Source organism: Strigops habroptila, chromosome 5, assembly GCF_004027225.2.
Source record: "Strigops habroptila isolate Jane chromosome 5, bStrHab1.2.pri, whole genome shotgun sequence".
Taxonomy (NCBI): domain Eukaryota; kingdom Metazoa; phylum Chordata; class Aves; order Psittaciformes; family Psittacidae; genus Strigops; species Strigops habroptila.
This window is the reverse complement of record NC_044281.2, coordinates 67,036,021-67,059,408: the sequence shown is the minus strand read 5'-3', so window position 1 is coordinate 67,059,408 and position 23,388 is coordinate 67,036,021. Positions and strand designations below refer to the sequence as shown.

Below are 23,388 nucleotides of genomic sequence, written 5' to 3'. Positions count from 1 at the left end.
CTCTGTAAGCTGCCAGAGGTCCCTGCTTGCCTGCACATTCCTGGGTGGGATAAATAATACCCTGTTGAACCAGGCTGCATGGGCCCTGGCTGGAGATAGTAGGACTGTGGCTCCAGCAAATTGCAGAGCTGACAGCTGACCCTATGAATCCAGACAGAATGGACAATGCAGCAAGCAGGGCAAAACCCCAACTAATGGTGTGGAGGAGAGCAGCCTTCTCCCACTGGGAAAATGCTGACCGCTGCAGCCTCTCGTTAAGATGTGCTGCTTGTCTCAGCAGATCCCAAAGAGCCCCACCACTGAGCTTCACACAGTGGGAAACACCAGATCTACTCTTCAGCACTCCACCTCCTAACCCCATATGGCTCCCAGAAGGAAGAGGAATCTCCTCACTTTAAAAAGAAACAGCTTTTTTTTTTGCTTTAACTGTGACCAAAACTGATTGGAATGAATACATTTAGGTTTGATCATCAAGCCCTCCAGAACCAGGACCACCAAGAACAAGGGCTGCTTAAGCAAGCTCTCGCCTCCCGCCACACATGCGGAAGTTTGGGGTATTTGCCACAGGAGCTCTGCCACATACCACACAAGTCATTCAAACCACTACTTTTCACCAGCTGGGCCCTGGCTGTCATGCTGTTCTCACCTGCTCCTTTGCGGGACATGGCCGAGGGCAGGCTGGTGGCATTTGCGTGGGGTAAGTGTAGCTTGGAGGGAGGAAGGAAGAGGAGCTCGTGCTGTGCCAGACAGCAAGCAAATGAAAGTCATCTGGAAACTAGAGCGCAGCATCAATTTTTAATGCAAAGCAGAATACCTTGCCACAACATGTGAGCAAGGAGACTGTGATGGATATTTAATCTCTGGCACTGGGGACCCAAGCACGCAAAGCCCAGAACACCAGCTTAGGAGACAGAGTTTCCAAATTCTGTATGGAGTGGCTGCATGCGCCCTACAGACCCCATTACCAAGTCCTGTCTTCTCCCACCCGCACATGATTGTCTCTCTTGCCATTTTTGCAGACAGGTTAAAATGATACAACTTACAATAAAGAGCAGACAAAACCCCAAGAACACCACCACTTCTGTTGTGTGGTACCTCTGGCTGGGCTGCAGGGGGTAAGTAGCATACAATTACAAAATTAGTCATTACACCTCGAGTACGTATCCAAAACAGGTTGAACTGGGGCTACAAGGACATTACTTAACAGTGGAGCACTTGACTTTGCACCCTGAACAACATTTTAAGATAGCTTTTGGACAGAATCCCATTACAATGCTTTGGTTGCTGGGCAGGGAGTCCAGAAACCTAGAAATTGAGTTTGACTTGGAAGCTCCACTCTTCGCTCCTGTTCAGCACTGCTCTTTATCTTCGAAGAACCTAAATCCCCAGCAAGGACTTTGCTGATACCTCTGCCTTGCAGATCCCCTAGGTGCTCCTGAGAAAGCAGCAACAGATTTTATACCTAACAGAAAGGTTCTAAAAATATGACAAAGTAAAAGCTGTGTCACTCGGAAGTGGGGTTGAGCAATCCTTAGAACGTGATTAGAAAAATACTTTTGTGGAGGTCAAGGGGAAATTACCAGTTAAGGTAGTGAAGTGCTAAGTTAAGCACAACTCAGGCTGTCACACCCAAGCTCGCATCACCACCATCACAAAGTCCTTCTGAACAGTCACCCACTGCAAGGATGCCTCAATTGCACGCAGAATCCTGACACGTCACACAGCCACGCTTCCCATGATAGCTAGCAGAGACGGTGCTCTGCAGGGCTCCGAGTGTCACTCCTTTCGTCTCTCCTACTGCTCAGTTCCTCCCGTCCCTTTTGTTCCCCTCCTGTCTCCCCCCTACCATGTTCACATTTCTCTAGAATGGCTATATGTTCATATTAGTTTCTAATGCTAATCCTAAGCAGAGCAGCTGGAGAGAGAACTGAAACCTTTGGCCTTGGCAGAGCAAAGGATTTCAAGAACAGAACAGCAGAAGCCAGCTACGGAGGGCCTCACAAACAAGCAGGACACATTTAGACACAATGCCCAGCACGACTTGCAGCCAGAGGAGTGAGTCAAGATGAGGGGGATGATGATGACGTCTTGTAGCACGGTATAGAGGCTGTATTTGGCAAAGCATCTGCAAAACTGCAAATCTTGTATCTACAAACTCTTTCAGACCTTTTGCAGAGGAAAAGATAGGACTGCAATGGAAGCAAAGGAGAGAATGGCAGAGGCAAGAGGAGCAAGAGCCTTCTCAGAGGGAACAGAAAGTCATGGAAACACGACAAACTTCAAAACAGATGTTAATGCTTAAGACACAACTAGAGGCTTCCTAGGTACTACAGCAAGAGGAATGAGATGTGATAGGATGGAGGTGTGGGGAATACTTCAGAAGGCAGCAGAGCTGTTTGAACCAAGAGGCCAAATTGCGTCAGTGACAGGATCAGCTGAGGAACTGCTCAGGGTCAGCAAAAGTGTCAGTACAGGAACAGCTGCAGCCTCTCAGATGGTGCTGAGGGTGATCCAAGCCTGCATCCCCTGGCAAGGCCACTGGAGAAGGCACCTCCAGTTCATCGCTCTTAAAGTACAAGGCAACAGTGTCAGACTGGCAGCAACATAGAGAGGTCTGCATTTGCTGGGGTGAGAACAAACATGGAACTCTCCTGAGTTTCTCTTCTCAGGCTGGTGCAAGCAGAGCGGATGGTCTGAGGAGCACCCAGGGAAGGCACAGCACTGCAGCGTGGAGCTTCCGTGTGCAAGGCAGGGAGCTCCCCGTGTGCAACCACCTGTGCCACCCTCCACCAGTGCTATCGCTCCAGGCTCATGGTGCCAGACCACTCCAGGCCTGGACGCCCAGTTTCTACAGGGCCAGGTGCTCCCCTGCAACCAGCTGTCCAGCCACTGTCAGCTACCACCAGCTGCACGCCTGCCTGGTGGGTGATCACCCCCGGTTTCCACTGCCTGCACAGACCAAAAGCCAAAGGGACACAACCTGGGGGGTAGACAGGCGGCTCCCACTGTACCCCATGGCTGCTCCTCACTGCTGAGGTGCCCGAAACGCTCCCAGGGCAGCATGGGCACCATGAGACAGAGCCAGGGGGTACAGCGAGCACCCAGCTGGGCTGGAGTGCCACACGCTGCCGCAGCCCGGCTGCTGGCACGAGGGGAGAGCACCCTACCCGAGCTAGCAGCACCCAGCCAGGGGCACCCACCACAGCCGGGCCGGCCAGCACGGGCCAGGGCAGCCCCCGGGGCAGGCAGGGCCTCGACCTCGGCGGGGCGGCGCGGGGGAGAGGGTGCAAGAGCAGAAGGCACCGGGCGGGGCAGGAGGCGGCGGGCTGAGGCGGGAGCAGAGGCGGGGACCGAAGCGGGCCGCGGCGGGGGCCCGGCGGAGGCGCAGGCCAGGCGGCCGAGGGGGCGCGCAGGGCGGGGGGAGGCGGCCGGCCGGCCAGCAGGGCAGCGGCGAGGCCGAGCGGCGGCAGGCAGGGAGCACCCGGCTCCCGCCGGCCGCTCTAGCGGGTCCCTACCTTCTCCCGGCCCGCTCCGGACGCCGCGGCCGCTCCGGCCCTGCGGGTCCCGCTCCCGCCTCCGCCCCCCACGGCCGCCCAGCCCCGCCCGGGCCCCGGCCGGCCCGGCCCCCAGCGCCCGCCTGGCCTCGCAGGGCCCCGCCCGGCCCCGCAGCCCGCCCCGCCGCCCAGCTGCCTCCGCACGGCCCGGCCCGACGGGCGAGGCATGGCGGCGCTGGGAGGCGGAGCTGCTCCGCGGGACCGGGCCCGCAGCCTGGTGCCCGCGCCCGGAGCCTCGGTGGGGCCCTGGGGCCGGGTGACATGAGGACATCCCCCTTGGCAGCTCCTCCGGCGGCCCACGGGGACACCCCGACGTGAGACACGCTGCCCAGCGTGGGGTGCAATCACGCCGGTCGCCAGCAGGCCAGGCACAGCACTTGTGAACCATGCACCCATGCTAGGGTGCTGGCAGAGCACCCAGGAGCCTGGCGTGGAGCAAGAGAAGCAGCTGCCTGTGCAAACCCTCTTCCACTTCTGCCCAACAAAGTGCGGCCGCCGCGCAGACACGAGCAGTGCCGGGGCTCCCCTTGCCTGCTGTTGCCTTCTCCTGGATGTCTCTGGCTGCCTCGTGGGCTTCAGCTTTGGCAGCAGCTGATGAGTAGGACTATGCTGTCCATCTGGTGCAGCCTCGGTTTTGCTGCTAGGAGCTGGCTTGGCTGCTTAGATACACCGTAAGATCATGTCAGAGCACCAAGATGGGGAAAAACAAATAGCTCCCGGCAGAAAGCCGTGGCAGGGAGAGCCACTTTGTGCATCACACGGGGGTCGGGCACACCAAGTGCAATAGGTCCTGCACTAGTTTTCCTGGCAGGCCAAAAAAAGCCTCTATGCCCCAGGGGATACCATGCCTCAGCAACACCCTGTAAAGCCCGGAGTCTGTCAGCCCCCATAGCAGTTACCACCGTTTGGCACTTGTTAGTGCATTTAGCTACACTTCTCCATGGCAACCATGCAGATCCCAGCTTGGCTTGTCACCAGCCAGGAGCGGGGTGTGCAGGGTGCGTTGCACGCACTGCCGTGAGTCTTGTTGGTACATGCACAGGCTGGGCGCTGACTCCCCGCCTGCTCTCCTGAGGCAGGGACCCACTGTGCTGTCATGGCTTGATGCTGTTGGCACGGCGCCTGGAGCTGCACGGGGAGCTGGGTGCTCTCTTCCCCGCAGGTATGGATGCTTGTGTATGGTTTGCTGGAGCTGAAGAATGGACACAGCCCCTCCCACAGAGCTCTAGATGTTGTCCTTTCACCCTAAATTTCTGCTGGTTTTGACTGCTAAGAGAGGTTTTGACTTGTTTTTTTATTTTGTTTTTTGTCATCCCAGTACCTCCAGCCTTTCAGGTCACTGCCATGACCAGCTCTTGTCTGCTGACATTCCCAGCAGAGCTGTCTCACTCTTGAGTTCAGCTACTTGTGTTTTCCCTTTTTCTGCCTCTTCCATGCCAGCCACAGAAAGCAGCATGCATTGCATGCAGAGAGTCTCATCTGCCCTCCACAGTGGGGTTTCTGCTTACCCCCAGATACTCACAGCTTTGCTTGTAAGAGTTTTGGTTCATTCTTCTGGGCCTGGCTTCAGTTTGTTTATATTTTTCTCCAGTGTTTGCATACAGATCTGGTCCCCTCATCTCAGAAAAGTTAAAAGAGAATGGAAGAAGGTTTTGAGGCAGGCGGTTAAAGATGCTCAGAGGTGTGGGAACAGACTGTACAGTGAACAACTGTGTAGGCTGGGACTCTTCAGCTTGGAAGAAGGACATAGGGTGGAGGAAGAGATCTATAAAATCATGAGTGGCCCAGAGAGGATGGGGAGGATCGACTGTTTGCTGTGTCTTCTGACACGAACCTGTCAACTGTGTTTGCCTTGACTGGAGCCTCAAAAGAATGCGAAACCACTGTGCTGTAGATGTTACGTCCAAAGGTTTAGCTCTGGTATGCTTCTTGCAACACGGGGGGCTAAGTTCATGGCAAGCCTGCGAGAGGCATACTTAAGCGAGTGCTGCCTCAAGAAACATTTTGTAATCATGTTTTCACGTGGAGAGCTCAGCCATGGCCAAGTGGAGCCTTACCAAACTGTTCAACACAAAAATATTCAGAGCTGGGAGGAGAATGAGCTGGACAACTCCCAGCCCACAGACAGAGTCAGTCCTCCAGGAGGTTGTATCTCACAGGATCCCTCTTGTAAGGGAAAAACTTGTGACTGAGACTCTAATTTTGCTGCTGCACTGCCAGCTTCACAGCAACCTACGAGGGTGAGTGATGTGGCCTCCTGTGCTGGCTGTCCTGTTCTAGAGAAGTGCCCTCCTCTGACTCTGCCCTCGAAAAGTAAAGGGAATTGAGATGGTTCTGCATTTTCTAGGACCACAAGAGGGCAACATGAGAGCGCCCTGCAGCCAGCAGGCTCAGCAAGGCGACCGGTTGGGATGCGGGTCGCATGGGCAGCTCTGTGCCGGCTGAGCATCGCCCTGCCCAAGGACTGCCCAGCTGAATTACCCAATTGAGGGCTGCTCCCTGAGAGCCCTTTCCTTGCTCTCAGCTTCACACAGATCCTCAGAGGTGAGTGGTTAGCTCAGCCAGCTGAGCTGGTGCCATGGCTGGGGGCAGCAGTATCTTCCTGCACAGGGGTTGGACAGGTGGTGACAGCAGACCCTTCTGCATGCTGCATGGGGCCAGGCTGTGGGATAAAGGGTGGCCTCCCGCATCCTGCCTGCACATCCACCAGGAAATCTTTTTGGGTGAATGTGCACTGACAGATGGCTTCAAACAGGAGGGTCCAGGATCTGAGGTGATGCTGCTGGGCTTGCCAGGGAACAAGGAGTTAAACCACAAAGGAGTTTGAAGATCTTGGCCTCACCATCTTTTTTTCACTTCCATCACAAAAAGATAGAAAATTACAGAATCTGAATTCTCATGTGAATATGGAACTGGTCATTGTCTCCAGCACACACTGGCTTCTGCAGACCAAAGTCCCTAACAGCCAAGGTTAAGTGCATTACCATTCCTGGCACTTTTTTGCAATAGCCTGTATAAATACCCTGTGAGGGACAGTTTGCTCTGCCTTTCCAATAACAGGCATGACAGAGAAACAGCTTCTGTTAGCAGGCAGAGCTACAAGAGCGTGTGTGCTGCTAGGGCTGAAAATGCCACTAGCATCTTGTAGCAGACACAGAGGAGGAGGTGATGGTGAGGGATGGAGTGCAGGGTATTACGTATTCAGTAAGGTGGTAGAGGCTGCTCACAAGAGATGAAGAGATGTTTGCAAAAGAGGAGGAGCAAGGGGATGTCTAGGGGACGCTTTTTGGTCAGGCTTGAGACATGGAGAGAGCCAGTGCAATGGAGGGCTGTATGGGGGAGATGAGGATAACCAGCCAAGTACATGGGGCACATGGGTGGGACTGTTCATCCCTCTGGTGTTACTTATTTTCTATGAAAAATGCTAAAAAGGTTTTATCTGATTAAGCTATTTTTACCATGGAAATAATCAGCTTCATCGCTACTCTTGCTTCCACTCGAAACCTGCCCACACAGACTAAGCAGCATTTTAAGGCCCAGCCCGTAGTACCCCACCTCACTGATCATGTCTTCCCTAACCTAATTGCAACTCCCTGGCATCATGGATGACACTTTCCTGTTGCATATTGAGAGGACCAAGGATCAGGGTGTTTATCTCAAAGGAACATCAAATCACCTGTCTTGCACTTCTACTTATCACCAGTTGTCAGGCCTTACCTAGTTGCTCCTGTGCTCAAACTAACAGTCTGTATTGGCTACAGCAGACCCTTTAGCGAGCTATCTGGTTTGGGTCTGAAGATGGGATAAGATAAGGAGATGGGATAATCTTTGGCTTTTGCCAGCATTTCATTCTGTCTGACTACAAATAATCCAAATCAGCTACCAGAAAGTCCCATCTGCACATCAAGATAAATATCAGCCAGGAGATGACCTTGGTCCACCATCTCCCAGTGATGCATTTATACTAGCGGTGTTGCCAACCAACAATAGCTGTGCTATGTGTGGGACAAACTGTGTTCAGAGCTGGTCACATCACTGACTGCTCTAAAACTGACCTCCCCTTAACTTTAGGGTCTACAGGCTGCAAGTGTCCTTACCTGAGGGAGAAGCGTGTCACTGGCACCCAGAGTGCTAGTGCCAGGATTCACATGCCCAGCCTGTGAGTGCAGCAGTCAAAGACCAGCGCCTGGATTCATTCCTCCTGGTATGCACTAGTGTCTGGGCATCTCACATGGGCTGTAGCAACTAAGTCCAGGAGTGAAGGGAGCAGAGCTCTCTGACATGGAGTAAGTGATGGAAAAGAGCTCAGAGCCCGGGGAACTGCAGTGCAGGCACATTTTGTTGTGAATGACTTCACAATTTGCTCAGGGATTAAATACTTCCTCGTTTAATAACCTAATAATTTGGGCTAGTTTCATGCTGGACTGTTGGAAAGTTCACTGGCTGGAGTCATCAGCCAGGCCTCGTATAAACGGCTTCCCCAGCTCTCAGCCAAGTGAGCTGTCCTCATCTTCGGGTCCCCAGGCGGGTGGCTCTTGGCACTACCTTCTTCTGAAGGGCTTTGTTGTTCATGCGTGTTCCTGAGTTTTTACGCTCCAGGGGCTTCCTCACCACATCTTTTTTGAGCTGGAAATGTACCTGAAGAGAGAACAAAACTAACTGTGTAACACCGTGTGTGTGCTCTGCTGGCTCAGGGCTCTGCAGGACCTGCCTCTGCCGCTAGCCTTCGAAGCTGACTCTTGGGCCAAGACAAGCAATAAGGGGCCTCAAACAGTGTTATGATACAATGGGAACTCAGTTCTTAAATCAGCTGGAAACATTTTTTCCCCCATGGAAAATGTACTAACAATCAGCTACATTTCTTATGCAGAGAGATGCTCCTGTGGCAATGTGATGTCGTAGGATTGTTTGGAAGATGAGCTGTGAAAGGCAAGAGACTGAGCTATGCTCTTTCTTCATCTTTTCTCACCAGAGAGTAGAGAAATAGCATTGCTTTGCATCTCTGTGAATATTTAATAGACAGGATGGTTTAGCCCTTTTTCAGTTGCATCTCGTTAGCTGAATCCTGCTTAATCAGTCTTTCAGCAACCAGTGCTTCCAGTAGATCCAAGCAAAAAAATTGCAGGAAAGAAACCTCCATCCATTACAGCCATGCAAGCAGGTACAGGAGGGAGAAGGGGATAAGGAGCATGCAGAATATAGGATGAGATAAACGTGGAATGGGGAGGCCACACAGAAAGGTGAAACTGGAATGGGGCTGTGTGGGCTTCCTGGGGGAGGAATGCGGTGAACAGTGGGTAGGGAAGGTGCTGCAGGGGCAGAGGGAAATGGGGACAAAGGGGCTGCTGTGAGGGAAGCTCTGCAAAAATCAGAACATCAGGGAACAAACCAGTCTTCTACAATAACATGGTAAAAGGAAAATCTGTTTAAAAAGGAAAGCCAAAGAGCTGGGTGCTTAACCTAGCAAAACAAAGGCTATGACTGGGCTTGACAGCTCTCTATAAATACATCAGGGAATAAATACCAAGGAAGAAGAGGAACTATTTAAAGCACAACGTTGGCATAAGAACAAATAGGGATAAACTGACCATAAATAAATTTAGGATGAAAATTAGAAGGTTTCTAGTCCTGATAAAAGGGCAGCTCTGGAAGAACTTCAGAGGCTGGGTAGGGTGGGATGAAGAGACAGAGGGTGGGAGAACCATCACAGTGTATTTATGGCAGAGCCTGACCAGTGTACATACAGTGAAGCAAATGATGTGCCAGGATGCCATAGCCTGGGTCTCTTGTTGGCCCTTAGAGGAGGCTGTATCTGTGGTGCCATCACATTCACAAGGCAACAGCAGGGGCGAGAATCACCACCCACTGTTTTAATAAGTGATTTCTAGTTGTCCAGTCTGCCTTCAGAAAGGCACTTTAGGGGCCACACTGGTGTCAAAAGCACTTCTTCTCCCAAAGGTGCTTGGCTGTTCTTTCTTTGCACCAGGTTACCATCCGTCTTGGTTGTTCTCGGCAGAAAGCAAGGCAGATTTCAGCCTCTTGCTACCAGTCTGGTAATGTGTTTTGTCCCAGGCAGGATGGAGATGACAGCAGAGTACTGAAACCCACAGAGCCAGGGGGATAACAGAGCCTAAGGGAACAGATGCTGTCCCCAAATCATCATGTCCTGAAGAGTGCAGAGGACAGAGGAACAGCTGAAGAGCAGCATCCCCAGACAGCCAGGGGCTTTCCCCAGGGCCAAGAGGCAGAGGAACCCAGGAGCTGGCACAGCAGCCCAGGGCAGTTACAAACCCTCAGTAAGGAACTGAGAAGCACACAGCATTGCCTTCACCCTATCCCTCTCTGTGAGCTGTGGGGAGCCCTGTGTTGGCCAAAGCAGACTCCCATATAGCCACTGAAAATGCTCTACATCCCATCTCCTTTCTCTGTTGCTCCCTAGACATCATCTGCTGCATTTCTTTCTCCTTGGGGTGAAGACATTTTGGGATACCCTCATGACTATGCAGCCTGACTCACCAGTGAAGGTGCAGCTGGGCCCACAGTTGTTGTAATCGTCTGGGGCTGGTACCCCTCTGCAGAGGCTGTGACAGTGTAAGTGCCAGGCAGCAGCAGCCGGAAATAATCCCCCATATTACCTGGAACACAAGGTGGGAAGAGAAAGCACTCAAGATGCACAAGGAGCAGTGCAAAAGGTAGTCTAGTAGGTCTTGCCAAGTATACTTCCTTGAGGATGTGTAGCCTTCAAAACCCAGGGAATTTTTTGCCTTACTTCCGAATCTGCTGGCTACTGCAAGGCTGGATTCCCATTAGTAGACTGCAAGTGATGTCTCGTTAGTGCCGTGGAAAAGAGGTCAATCTACATGTAAAAACCAAACAATAGGGGATGGTACAGCAGCATTGGCTGTGCCTGTGCAGGGAGGCTACAAATCTGAGCGCTCACCAGTCAGATGACAGCAGACCTAAGGGCAATCACAGCTCCAGTCTGACATAACACAATTCCTATCATATACATTTTTGCCACATTTGGATTATCAGCAGGGTTTTAATTGCTCATCAGCTCAGCTGCTCCCCGATTCTTCCTGTGTAAGGACCTCTCAGGAGCACTTTGACAGGCTGTGTACTGGTGTAGTTAGGGACAGGGGACAGTCAACCATGAGGCAGCAGCACATTATGGATTACTTCAACAATTTGAGTATATTCCCATCTATGGAAATTGATGGGTTTTTCAAATTTACAGGCAGCCTGTGTTATTTTGGCTTAAGTGGGGCTAACTGGTATGACTGAGACACGAGTCAGGGGCTTCCAAGGGAAAACAGGAAAGGTGGCTGGCGGGTCAAAGGGAATAATTTTCTCCCTCTGTTTAGTCCCAGGGAGGCTGCACTTGGGAATTGTGTCCAGTTTTGGTGCCCTCAGGTCAAGAGAGATGTGGGAGAACCAGAGCTCCTGACCCATGGGGAGAGCTCAGGCCCCACAAAGAGAGCCGGGGCAGCCGGGCTCAGCCTGGCTGGGAGGAGGCGCAGGGGATCTGCTCGCAGCCGGCAGCTACTTGAAGGTGCTGGGGCCAAACTCCTCTGAGCAGAGCCAAGGTACACACAGAGGGCAGCAACCACAGATGGCAGCTTGGGAGCTTCAGGGTGAATCAGGGAGCACAGCTTCACCGTGAAGGTGGTGCATCCCTGGCACAGGACAGCAGAGAGGCTGTGAGATCTCCATCCCTGAAGATCAGTGAGAATCGGCTGGGGGGAGCAGTGGCTGATCACAGCCAACATTGGGGAAAATCCTTCTCCAAGCAGGATGTTGGACAGGAGACCCCAGAGGGCTCTTGCAGCCAGCACATTGTGGTTCTGTGATCTCTTGCACTCTCCCATTTCCTATGCAGGCTGGCATAATAAGTGCCAAATATTAGCGTTACTGAGTCACAGACCTACGGCCAGGAGTTTTGATGATTTCATAGTCTGACCTCTGAAAAGCTGGAATATTGGCTATTTTCTGTAGCCAGTCTGTAATGTCTGGTCCAGTTGGAGAAGAGTATTTATGAAAAGGAGGTTAAAATAGGCCACCAAAGGAGAAACCACTACAACTTGGATAAACTCAAGTGGCACTTCATTCTCAGTCTAAATTTGTCTAGCTTGAACTTTCAGTCTTTCATCTTGTTCTGTTATCGTGCCCTTTGCTATCAGCTATTTAGCTCTGTGTAGATAAATGCTTGAGGAGATTATTCCTTCAATCTTCTCTTTGGTTACATACAAATGCATTTTCTCCTCTCTCTCAGATAAAATAGGATGTTACTTTCTGAAGTCCTTTACAATAAGGTTTACATTTTAGTTCTCACCTCTTTCTTTCCTAAGCTTTCCTAAGCCCTTGCTGGTTCAGAATGCACAGGCACATTTCTCAGAGCTGGTGTTTTTGGGACCATGCCGGCCACACATACAGCCTCACCTGCTAACATCCTCCCACGTACCCAAGTAGCCTCAAAAAAGCTGTATCCAAAAGGGAGAGCATGCAAGGGGACCAACAACTCACCAGAGGTGATGTCGTGGCTGATTCCCTGAACAGAAATCACTGCTCCTGCAATTCCGTTGTTGTTCTCGTCTGACACCATCCCTTTGATGCCCTGGTGAACCTGCAGGGAGGGAGACAGACTGCTGGGTCAAGGACCCTCCTTTGCTCAAGAGGTATTGCCGAGCACTGGAGGAGGGCAGAGCTCTGGGGACAACCCTACCTTTCCCCATACTCTTGGCTCTCCTGGTTTTCCCCAGCAGAGCTAGTCTATGACACATCAGCCTCCACAAAGGCCACCAACTAGAGCACCCAGTGAGCTCCATGGCCACTTCCCTTCAGCCCCTAGTGTCTACTGGTCTCCTACCATCAGGGCCCATAGAGGCCTGCAGGACAAGGGTGCAGGTCTCTCTGGAGTACTCCATTACCTCTTCAATGAAAGCAACAAGGGCCTCCCTGTTGGCCATCCACTGCCGCTCCAGGTCCTCCTCAGGGGGGAACTTATTGCAGCTCAGCTCCAGGGTGATTTCAAAGCAGTTGGTGTAGAGGTAATTGAAGTCTTGCATGCCTGGAAGAGAAGAGCCTGTGTGCCAGGGGAATGCAAGCCCCCCTTCCTTTTCCACTCCTGTGTCCCAGGCTTCCTGGCCCCTGTCTATCTTCAGCCAGAATTGTCCAGCTCTCCCTCTTCACTCCGCAGGTGCAGCCTCCTTCCTCCATAACAGCGTACCTAGAGCCTTCTGCGTCCTTCATCCAGCAGTACACAGCAGGTCTCTGCAACCCTCAGCTATTTCTGTGACTCTTTCCCAAGCCATGTCCCATCTTCCCAAGCCATATCCTGGTCTGAGATGCAGACACAAGAATGGTGTCTAGTAAATGGGCACAGTGTCATCACCACAGCCCCTCCCCAACCCATCCTTAGGGTCTTGAGGTTTCTCATCTATCCCTTCACCACTCCTCAGCTCAGCACCTTGCTGTGTGTGGTGCTCAGCTGCTCAGCCCTTACCTTTGCTGAGCGAGTACCAGGATGCCCCATTCGTGATGCCATCGGCAAAGTAGTCCCCACAGTTCCAGCCACGGTGCATCCATCCATGGGCATAGGAGTAGGTCTTGGCCAGCTAGAGAGAGAGCAGCCGTGGTCACCTCTCCAGCCCCATGTGGCTGGGGATCCTGCCTGGCTCTGGGCAAAACATCCTTCCTCCCACACAGGCTTTGCTGGGGAGTGTCGGAGGGAAGTCAGACAGGAGACAGCTCCTGCATTTTACTGCCGTTAAATACAACATGAGGTGGCCAGGACCTCTACAAAACGTAGGCAGGTGAAGGTGGAGGAGAAAGAACAGAAATCTGGTGAGCTGGAGGCTTGTTGATAGCACAGACAGCTTCTGCCCTACTCCCACTGAGACAAGGGGGAGTGGAGGGCACTGGACCCACGCAGGGGCACTCAGCTGGCCCCCGCACAGCAAATGGCACTAACAAGGGGAGAAGATATGCGAGGAAAACTAGCCAGTGTTAGTTCTGATGCAAATACCATATATATCAGGGGAATTTGGATTAGGAAATAATTTGGGCAACTTCTGGTTCTAGGAACTGCTTGTTTATTGCCCTTATTAAGATTGCTGCTTATTTTTAGACCAAAGCAGGGCTAAAATAAGGCCACTGAATCCAAAGCCTGTCCTTTGTGTAAGACATGATTTAAGAGAGACCGGTGTTTGCATTTTCTAATGCAAACTCTATATCTTTGTATTATGGTTCAGATGCTGGTGTAATCTTGTTCTGTCAGCAGGACAGCAGCTACTTCACTACATTTCTGACTTCTGAGGATATGTGGGTATCATTAGCCTACGCCCCACACTGCAGCCTCTCCACATCTGGGTCCGAGAGCAGCCCTGATCCCAGCAGGTCCTGGCAAGCCCCTGTACAGCCTGTGCTTCCAGAGAAGGCTGAACTCCAGCTCAGACTTATTTTTCTCATTAACTGTTCTAACGCAGACTTGCTTTTTCTTGTTCCGGCATTTCCTAATGGAAGCGGTGACTGAAGACACTGTTTTCTGGGACATTTTAACAATGGATAAAAACCACAGGCTTCAGCTAGTGCTAGCAGGATCAGCAACACAGACCCATACATTTCCTGATGTCTGCCTATGCTCTTGGTGCTTTTTTTTTGTTCTACTTCTTACGCTTCACCATCTGCAAACCCCTGCTGGGCACCCACCTCCCTTATCCTGCTCTCAGCAGAACCCCAGCCAGACTCTGCCACTGCTCTAGGAAAAAAAACCCAAATATATGCGTGCTGTGATGGTGCAGCAAAGCTGGAAGCAGGCTTCAGCTCTGGAAGAGTGGGGTGGCACTGGTGGTACTGGGGTTATGGGTAACCCAAGCATGGCACAAAGAAAAGGACTCCTGAGGATTAAGATCGGCTTGTCTGTGTGGTGGGACCTGCTCATGGTGGGACTGCCCTGACCTGGCTCATGAGCTGGTGGCTGGCAGAAATGCTGTAGTCTGCAAATGGTTATTTCCAACACGTTTCTTGGCTCAGCTCCTGCATGAGGTAGTGACCAGCGACTCCCAGCCAGCTCTTGCATGCTGCACCCTGGCAGAGCTGCAGGAATGCTCACACCCACCGGCGCCTTGCTCACCTTCTGAAACAACTTGTCATCAGGCGTAGGAGTGTTGACCGTGCGCCGGTGGCTCCTGAACCGCTGGTCCTGAGACTTGTCATAGGGGTAATTTGCCACCACTGCTCCACCGTGCAGATTGGCTGACAGTACAAAGTTGTAGCTGCTGATCCACTGGATCACAGCCAGCGTCTCTGGCTCCACCTGTGAGCAGAAGAGGGATGGGGACAAGGAGAAGAGCTCAGCCACCTCTGGGTCGGCTACTACTCCACATCAGGCTGTGGCATGATCGGTCACATCAGACCCTGCCCTGCAATTGGTCTGCTTCAGCCCTTGCAGTTTCCTGCGTTCTCCACCACCTGTCCTGATATGCAGAGCAGGCTCCTCCTGTGCATACCCTGTTACAGCTCTCCCAGCACAGCACCAAAACCTGAGGCACAGGCATTAGCCAGCAAGTGCCACTTTCTCTGCCTTCTGCATTTCAGCCTTCTCCCCAAGCTGGCCATGGTGCCAGCCTCTCCTGGCAGAAGTGCGAGCTGGGACAGGGGACAGGATTACATCATTTCTCTGCATGCAGAAGGCATGGAGAAGGAGACAAGCGCTGTGCAAGCCAAAGGACAGTGTATTTGCTTGCATGCTGTGCCCCTCTAAGAGGATGCTGTGACCCTCACAACATCCCAGATCAGTACCTGGCTTTTCCAGTTGTCTGGCAGAGGGATATGGTGATTTGGCCCACTGATTTCCCCACTGTAGTACATGAATGTGTTGAGGTCGGGAAAGTTGCGATTCAAGTCCACTCCGTTGGCGTTGTTCCTCCCTGTTAAGTATCCATTGCTGTCTGGGCCCTGCGGGGCAGAGGTGCATCACGGGGGTGAGTACAGGGTGGGCACAGGCAGGCTGGGTGTCAGGGCAGTGGGGACCGGCCATCGTAATGGTGCATCAGTGCCTTTGAGTCATAACATGCATGTTATTGCTGGCAGGAGAGTAAAGAGTATTGGTACTGACAGGGAGAGTCAGTAACAGTATCTTCGTTTTCTAGGGTGACAGAGCAAGGCACAAGCCAAATAAACAATTTCAACTTGCTTCAACTGAAAGAGCCATGAATAAAATAACTCCATGAGGTCTAGCAGTACAAAAGAATGGGTGAGCCTTTGGAAGGAGGACTAGAGGGTTTCCCCCCTGTCCCATCCCCCATGTCTCTGCCTGCTCACAACAGTGGCATTCAGCTGCCACTTCCTGAGCCTGGGGCAGGGGATTCGCAGTGACCCTCCCGTGACAAAGAACTTCTGGGGAGAGTAAGTCAGGCGTAGGAAGTCTCCTCCGTCACTTGCCAGGGCCACCTGTGGCAGGACTCACAGCCCTTGCCATGGGTGGTGAGAAGCAGTGACACCGGTTGGGTGGGACACATTTGGCAGGGCATGGAGAGGAAGGATAGCCACTCCCCATAGCCACAGTGAAGGGGACCCCACAGGGATTTGAAGGGCTTTCTGCCCCTACCCGGCAGGAGGAGGTGATCGCTGCCCGGTACCTGCTTGGCAGCCACTTCGTACCCATCGGGGTTCATGGAGGGCATGATGTGGATGCGCGTGTCGTGGATGAGGCGGGTGATCCGCTCGTTGCCCCGGCGGTACTCCTCACACAGGAACTCTGAGAGCTGCAGCAGCAGCTCACGGCCCAGCACCTCGTTCCCGTGCATGTTCCCAACATACTTGAACTCCGGCTCCACTGGAGAGAGCAAGACAGTGACACAATCAGCCAGGACTGGAAGGGGGAAAGAGCCAATTCGTGCTGCAGGGAGCACAGGCAAGCCCAAGGGACCCCCAATAAATGTTGTGAAATGGCCCTTTCCCTTGGAAAATGCAACCCTTAGTGATGGAGAGTGGCACAGTGCCCATATGGGCTCTCCTCCATTTTGCCACAGCTCAGGCTTTCCACCGGCTTGCTCCTTGCCTTTGGAGAGCACAAGAGGATGTGTTTGCAGGTGGTTTGGTCGCAGGCTGGGGAGAGGCAACACATAGGGACCAGGGAGCACGGGCGGGATTGCTGCTGCTCTGAGGTGCCTCTCCCAGCTCTGCGGTGGGTGGCAGTGGAGGGGACATTTCTTCCACCTCTCCCCTCTGCAGTTTGCTCTCAGTGCTTCTCACCTACACGGCACATTCCTTGCTCTGTGTGCTTTAAGGAGCTTTTCATTACCCTGCAGGATAAAATCAATCTTTGGCTTGGGGTAAGCCATGCTCTTTCATTGGAACTTGCCTCTGGCGGTGGCTGCCAGCCCTGACTCCTGTGCTAGTGGGAGGCAGCAGTGGTTTCCCCTCTCCCTCCCCTCTACCTGCCTCCAAGGAAAAGACTTAGGGGCTTCCTCACCCTCAAGACACAGGGACAAGAGCCTGGAGAAACCCTCAGCAGCTGGGTTGAATCAAACTGTCCCTCAGGAAGCTCCAGTATGAACAGAAAGGTCTCTTGCCGCTGTCTTTTCTAAAATGAGGTCTCAAAATACAGACTTGGAGACCACAGGCAGGCAGTGCCTGGAGCAGGACTCGCTGCTCTGCTGAAAGAGAGGCAATACACATGAGGGATGGGTTATGCTTTCCAAAGGGGTCTTTTAAAGCAGTTACTTGTAGGAAAAGAAAATGTCCCACTGCAGGCTGGAGTCACCACTGGTAGGATGAAAGAGACATGAGGAATTCAGTTAGAAAGAGGGAGCCTGACTTTCACATGAAAGGGTCAGGAAAAAATAGGGTGTTGTTATAAATGTCAGCTTGCCAGAGCTTGAGACTCCCATTGTACTGTGAGTTTTCTGGCCACCAGCAGCGATCAGACTCACAGTGACAGTGTGCAGCCTTGCCACCACATATGGTGTCCATCAGGATCCATGGGGCAAAAGGCACCACAGCCCCATGTCGGACATTTGCTGCCTCCAAAATCCCCTGCACCTTTGCCGTGTGGCGAGGAGACACTGCATCCAGGTATGTTGAAGACAGACTCTAAAAAAATTTCTAATTTTGGCAAAAGATTTTGCTTTTCCATCTCTTTTGATCACTGTGTTTCAGCGCAGGACACCACAGGTGGGCAACATGTTTTGACCTGGTTAAATTTCAGAGACATGAGAACTGATTTAATTAGGTAATCCAGTTATAAAAGCTATAAAAATGTCCTGGGGATATGTGCATCTTTTACTTAAAAAAATAAGGTCTCAGCAGGGATTCTCCTTCTCTGCTTTGTTCAAGTCTGTGGCAGGACTTGTCAGCCTTTTTCAGTATGCAGACCCCTAAACATTATCCATGTGGACACACAAGCCCAAATTACCACATGTAAGCCCACTGACTCTAGGCTTGCTTTTCTGTGGCCTTCAAGGGAATCCACAGTTTCCCAAAGTCCCCGTGCTACAAGCTGAAAGTGCCAGGCTGAGAGTGGCCCAGGCTATGAGCAGGGCCACAGGTCCATGCTGCCCGCCTGGGGCAGGGGAGACCTTGGTCACTCCTGCCGCCCTTCCAGCTGCTCTCCTGTGGTTCTGCAAGTCTAAAATCCAGTGGTGCACTGCCAGTGCCCTTTGCTCACTTCTTGCTTTGAATCAGCCCCTAATGCGCTGTGGAGGTGCCCAAGGTGTCCTCAGTGTCATGAAGCTTTCCCTGCATCGAACAGGGCTGGAGCAGAGGTGGTCAGGGTGGGAAGCCTCCCATCCCACCTCCTGGCACCCCTGAAGGTGATACTCTGGGCCGCAGGAGGGGAGCAGTGTGCCCCTGGCGCAGTGTGTCTTTGGGCAAGCTGCTGCCAAGCATGGGGTGCTGAGGGGTTTGGGTGGGCTGCTCCGCCGAGGGGGACTGAGGTACAGGTCCTGCTCACCCCAGGAGCGCTGCTGGCAGTTTTCCATGTGACATGGCTGCCTGGACTTGTCAGCCCCCGCTTTTAACCACACCAGCCAGGATGTGAAAAGGCAAACGATCCTGCACAGAGTAGGCAGAGCCCTGTCTGCATCTGCGGCCCAGGGGCACAAGGTGGGGAAGTGCAGGAGCCCTGTGTGCACAGCCCCATCCCAGAGAGCCGGCTGGTCCCCTCGGGCCCCCCAGGGGCACCTGGCTGCCAGCAAGGTCTGGCTTGGCAGTGTCTCCATGCTGCACAGGCAGCAGCCCAAGGGGCCATTGCTGCCAAGGCTCCGCAGGGCCACGTGGCAGCAGGTAGAGATTCCCAAGAGCAGCCTGTCACAGGGGCTGCACAGCCTGCAGGGCTGGTGAGGCTGCAGGAGCCCAGCGCCCGCTCTGCTGTGGTCCCTCACTCGATGCCCCTGGCTTTGGGGTCTGAAAGAGGAAAGGCTGAACTCTTCCCTCCTGCCACTATCCAGCAGCGAAGGCTGAGGGGTGGGTGCTGCCTCCCTTGCCTGCACAACCCTGTTTTGGAAAGGAGAGGATGGCAGGGCAGGTGGGGTGCTGGGGTGGACTTGCCCACGTTATCGCATTAACTTGCGCGGAAAAACCAGAGCTCTGTCCAAAGTACACACCTGGGCCACGCTGCAGCTCACGCAAGCATGGTGCATGCGTGCAGGCTTTTCATGCTCGTCCCTGGAGTGGCTGGGGGTCGCTGCTGGAGCTGGCACTGCCTGACACCCGGGGATTGCCAGGAGTCCTGACTCGAAAAGGAGATACCCCCAACAGTGCTGCATGGCAGGAAGCATGGCAATGAAGCCCGGTCTCTCCAAACCACCATCCCCGTCCTCCCGTACTTACAGGGCTCATGGATGCCCGGGTAGTCGCTGAACTCCAGCACATAGAGGTGTCGGCCCTCGACGCTGCGGCCGATGCTGTAGATGCGGGTGACGTAGGGGCACTGGCTCTGCACGCGGAACAGGGCCTGCACCATCTCCTCGTAGCGATGGTGGAGGAAGCTGAGGGCGGCCGCCCCCTCGAGCAGGAGCAGCGCTCCCACGAGGGACCGCAGCCACCGAGGCATCCTCCCGCGGCGCTGGGCGCTCGCACCAGCTCCGGGCCCCCGGCTCCCTCTCAGCCGGCAGCTTAAAGTGCAAACTCCAACCAGCTCTTTCCAGTTCCCGAGTGCCAGCCCCCTGCACCTGCGGGCGGGGGGCGGCGGGGGGCGGCGGGAGCGGGGGGCGGCGGGAGCGGGGCTCGCCGGGGCCCCGCGGCACAGGAATGCTCCCTCCGCCCGCCCGCCCGCCGCCGAGCCCGCTCTCCGTCGTCGGAGAAGTTTCCCCCCCTGCTCCAGCTCACTTATTAACCGGACAGTAAACAGGCCCCCGCAGCCACTGGCTGTCACTGCAGAAGAAGCGCAGGGCTGGAAAACTGGCTGCGGAGGACGTCGGGGCTGCCAAGAGCCGGACAAGCGGCGGGGCTGGGGAAAGCGGAGGGGTGGATGCCCGTCGCCGAGCCCTTCCGTGGGACCGGAGCCGAGCGGGGTGGGGATGGCGGCGAGGCGGCAGCGGTACCCGCAGGGCTCCCGCAGCCCTGCCCGCCGCGGGCAGGTCCCGCCGCTCCTTCCCGGGCCCCGGCCGCCGGCTCGGAGCCGCGCCTGCTCATCTGCCCCATCTCCTGGGGAAGCAGAGGGAGGCACCGCCGCCGGCCCCTCTGCCCCGGCAGTCCCGCTGCTGCCGGTATAGGCGGAGGCAGGGACCGCATCGCCCTCCCCGCAGCTGCCTACCCAAGCAGCCGAGCTAGGATGTTGCAGCGGGAGGACAGGGCAAAGTGGGGTTTGGGGCAGAAGTTGTCTGCTGGGCACGTACCAGCACGGAGAGCTTTGCTCGGAGGTCTGGTCTCACCCTGCTGTGTGCTGGGGTACTGAGCTCCAACAGGCACTGGGCAACTGTCAGCAGAAGAGAGCTCAACAGCCTAAGGGCAGATGAAAATGTTCTACTGTCCATTAATAAAGAGTTGCAGGCTGTTTCTGGATTTGGGGGAAGCTGGTTCCTCTCCATCCCTCTTTACACCGTTTCCCTGGTGGACAGAATCACCTCGAGGTCCCTGTGCTCTGCCCAGGGGCAGCCTTGCTCTGCAGCCTTACCCCAGCTGCTGGGCCTACAACTCCAGCAGCTTAGTGGCTCTGGAAAACATCTTTATTAGGACATCCCTGACACGGAACCCAAACATGAGCACAAACAGCTGAAAGATTTACCATTATGGCTGGACAGGCGAGGAGAGAGGCTCCCTTTGCTAACATGAGCATGACATGCTGCTCTGCCTAGGTCACACTAGAAAGGAGATCCTCCTGCCATCAGCAATGGGATTCTCAGGATACTCAGTGCCATGCTAAACATCTACCTTCCCTTCAACCTTGAGATGGATTCATGCTGCATTGCTCTTACCCCTGTGACAAGGATTGCTCTAGCTGCCTCTTCCCCCAGCAAAGCTTTCTCTACCAGTGCTGCCCAGCACTGCTGCTTTCCTACCTATCTTCCACATCTGCTTGGGCCGCTGACTGCCATTCTGCTTCAATTTCCCAGGAAGAGCTGTAGTAAAACCAGGGAGCCCTGTTTACAGCCTCTAACGCAAACAGTGCAGGCTGGTGGGCAAAGCACATGACTTGCCTGCTCCTACCTTGGCTTACTCAGACTTTCCTACTTCCAGCTTTCTCCTTTCTCTCCTTGTTCCCGTGCCTTCTTGCTCTTGTGCCCCATCTGCACAGTGCCCTTCTCTCAATTATTCTTTTCCAAAAGAAAGAGAAAAAAGTGTAAAAGTCCTGGTTTTGAACAAATGTCTTTTGAAGATATGACCAGGTAAAAATATTATACATATGTAATGACAGCAGTGGCCATATTAATATGTTCTCCCAGTTAATTATCCCACCACATCTCTGCTTGTCAGTCAGTCTCACACCTTCAGGACTGGGAATGGCATTGCACCATCTTTAATCAGGTGACAAGAAACAGTGCTGGAGGCGTCAGCTTCTCCCAGCACTTGCGGGAAACCAAGGAAAAGTAGCTGAGGCTGTGGTGGGGCATGGTGAGCATGGGTATGGCGAGCCTGGGTATGGTAGGACAGCTTTTACCTCTACAGCAAGCCATGTCTGGTGGTATTTTGTGGAGCTGCAGGGGGAAATGCCCTTGCCTCCTTTACATTGCCACTCCCAGGGCTGCTGTGTTCCCGTGGAGCTGCTCTCTCCTGAGCTTTCAGCGACCAAGGCAATGCGGAAGAGGTGGGCAGGTTTCCAGCGCTAGCCAGTGTTACTTGGCAGCCAGCGAGTGCTAGGCAGGGCTATAGTAAAACAGCACAAACTCCCATGTTTGGTCTGTCTTCCCCCTCCCCTTACCCTTCCCAGGCTGTTTTGAGTAGCCTGGGACAGCAGTGGCAGAGCTGGAGCTGCAGTGCTGCCAAGGGACACATGAAAAAAGCTCTCACTTTCCTATGGAGACAAGCAACATGTGAGAAACAACAGAAAAAAGAAATGCCAGACCGTTAGATCCTAAAAAGGAGCCATGAGCAAAATACGGGGTGGGCGTAGAACGCATCTACGCACTACCAGGCCTGGAGAATTAATCAGTGTTATCTGTAGCGTAGGGATGGAGGCAGCCTGTTGTCAGGCAGCAGGTTTAAAGCAAACAGAAGGAAATAGTTTTGCATACACTGAAATTACCTCGTCAAAGCTGAAAGTTAAATGAGTGCAAAAGAGCATAGGATGAATTCATAGAGAATGGGGGCATTCACAGGTATTAATTATGCAAATCCAGAAGCAATTGCTTGGTCATAAATTTCCTATGCCCCTGATGGCCAGAAGGATCATGATCCTTCTCTAACTCTTCATCTGAATCCTCATCCACCACTCAGCTGGAGACCAATGCCAATGCACTGCATGTCTGATCTGACCTAGCACAGCTCTTACTACATTCTAGGAAAACAACATGGCAATGAAGCTTTAAGCCAATAGTAAGTTTGGACATGTTAAAAAACACTGATGAAAGCAGAAACAAACAATATAAGACATTAGCTCTTAGAAACAGTGCAAGAAATAAAGACTTAATTTGGAAAATGCAGCTAATACATCTGAGATGGATCATCTGCTCCCCACTCCCAGATGTTCAAAGATGGAGAGACCTTGAGGCGGTGGGAGAAAGAGGGCAAGCAGGAACGTGCTGTGCCACGGTGGCGCAAGTGAGAGGAATGCGAATGCGATCCCCGTCCCACCCTTCGCTGTGCAGCTGAGGGTCGCAGGCAGGAGCCGATCCCTCCAGAGCCACCCATGGAAAGACTCCGCCTGGTGCATTTGCTTTAATTCTGGCTGTATTGTTACAAGAGGAAGGTTGGAAACTTTGAGGAAAGTTGAAGCTAAGAGCCATAAGAGCTAAGAGCAAACTGGGGAGAGTGCGTGCTGAAAGAAAAATGATGAACCATGACAAGCATGTTTGCCTTGGCGGAGATACAGCTCTGGCTGCACACAGAGGCAGGCAGACACATGGCCCTGTGAATGAGGCGCACAGGCCCCAAGTCCTTCACTTGTTTTGGGTGGGTTGCAGTGCCAGCATGATGCTGGTGGTGCTGCCTGAGGGAGAAGAGGGAAAATGAGGAGAGGGGACTGTAGCCATCCAGTGTGTGGCAGGGGACGATGGGCTGCTTTGGGGTCAGAGTAAAGCTAAAGCAAGAAAAGATGGGGTTTGGGCGCTAGCAGCCTTCTGGTGAGCAAGTCCACCTGTGTGAGGTGCCCAGAGCTTGTACGGGACCACACTGCCTTTCCCTGCCAGGAGAGGATGCTGCCTATCCACCAGAAACTTCAGGTCCAACCCAGGAG

The 23,388-nt window shown here is 53.4% G+C and overlaps 2 protein-coding genes across 2 annotated transcripts in view; both read right to left on the bottom strand.

Moving 5' to 3' along the window:
* DNMBP (dynamin binding protein) overlaps window positions 1–3,558 on the bottom strand; it is a 34,672-nt gene extending 31,114 nt beyond the window's left edge. The window contains exon 1 of the mRNA XM_030487773.1: window positions 3,516–3,558. The gene's annotated coding sequence lies outside the window, so the exon portion shown is untranslated. The remainder of the gene's footprint in view (window positions 1–3,515) is intronic.
* Window positions 3,559–7,918: 4,360 nt separating this feature from the next.
* Window positions 7,919–19,741, bottom strand: CPN1 (carboxypeptidase N subunit 1). The gene is made up of 9 exons (XM_030487923.1): window positions 19,386–19,741; window positions 16,193–16,389; window positions 15,354–15,509; window positions 14,686–14,868; window positions 13,057–13,168; window positions 12,482–12,621; window positions 12,078–12,177; window positions 10,071–10,189; window positions 7,919–8,192 (listed from the first exon to the last, which is right to left on the bottom strand). The coding sequence occupies exons 1-9, from the start codon at window positions 19,606–19,608 to the stop codon at window positions 8,061–8,063; spliced, it is 1,362 nt and encodes a 453-aa protein (XP_030343783.1). The 5' UTR covers window positions 19,609–19,741; the 3' UTR covers window positions 7,919–8,060.
* Between the last annotated feature and the right edge of the window lie 3,647 nt (window positions 19,742–23,388).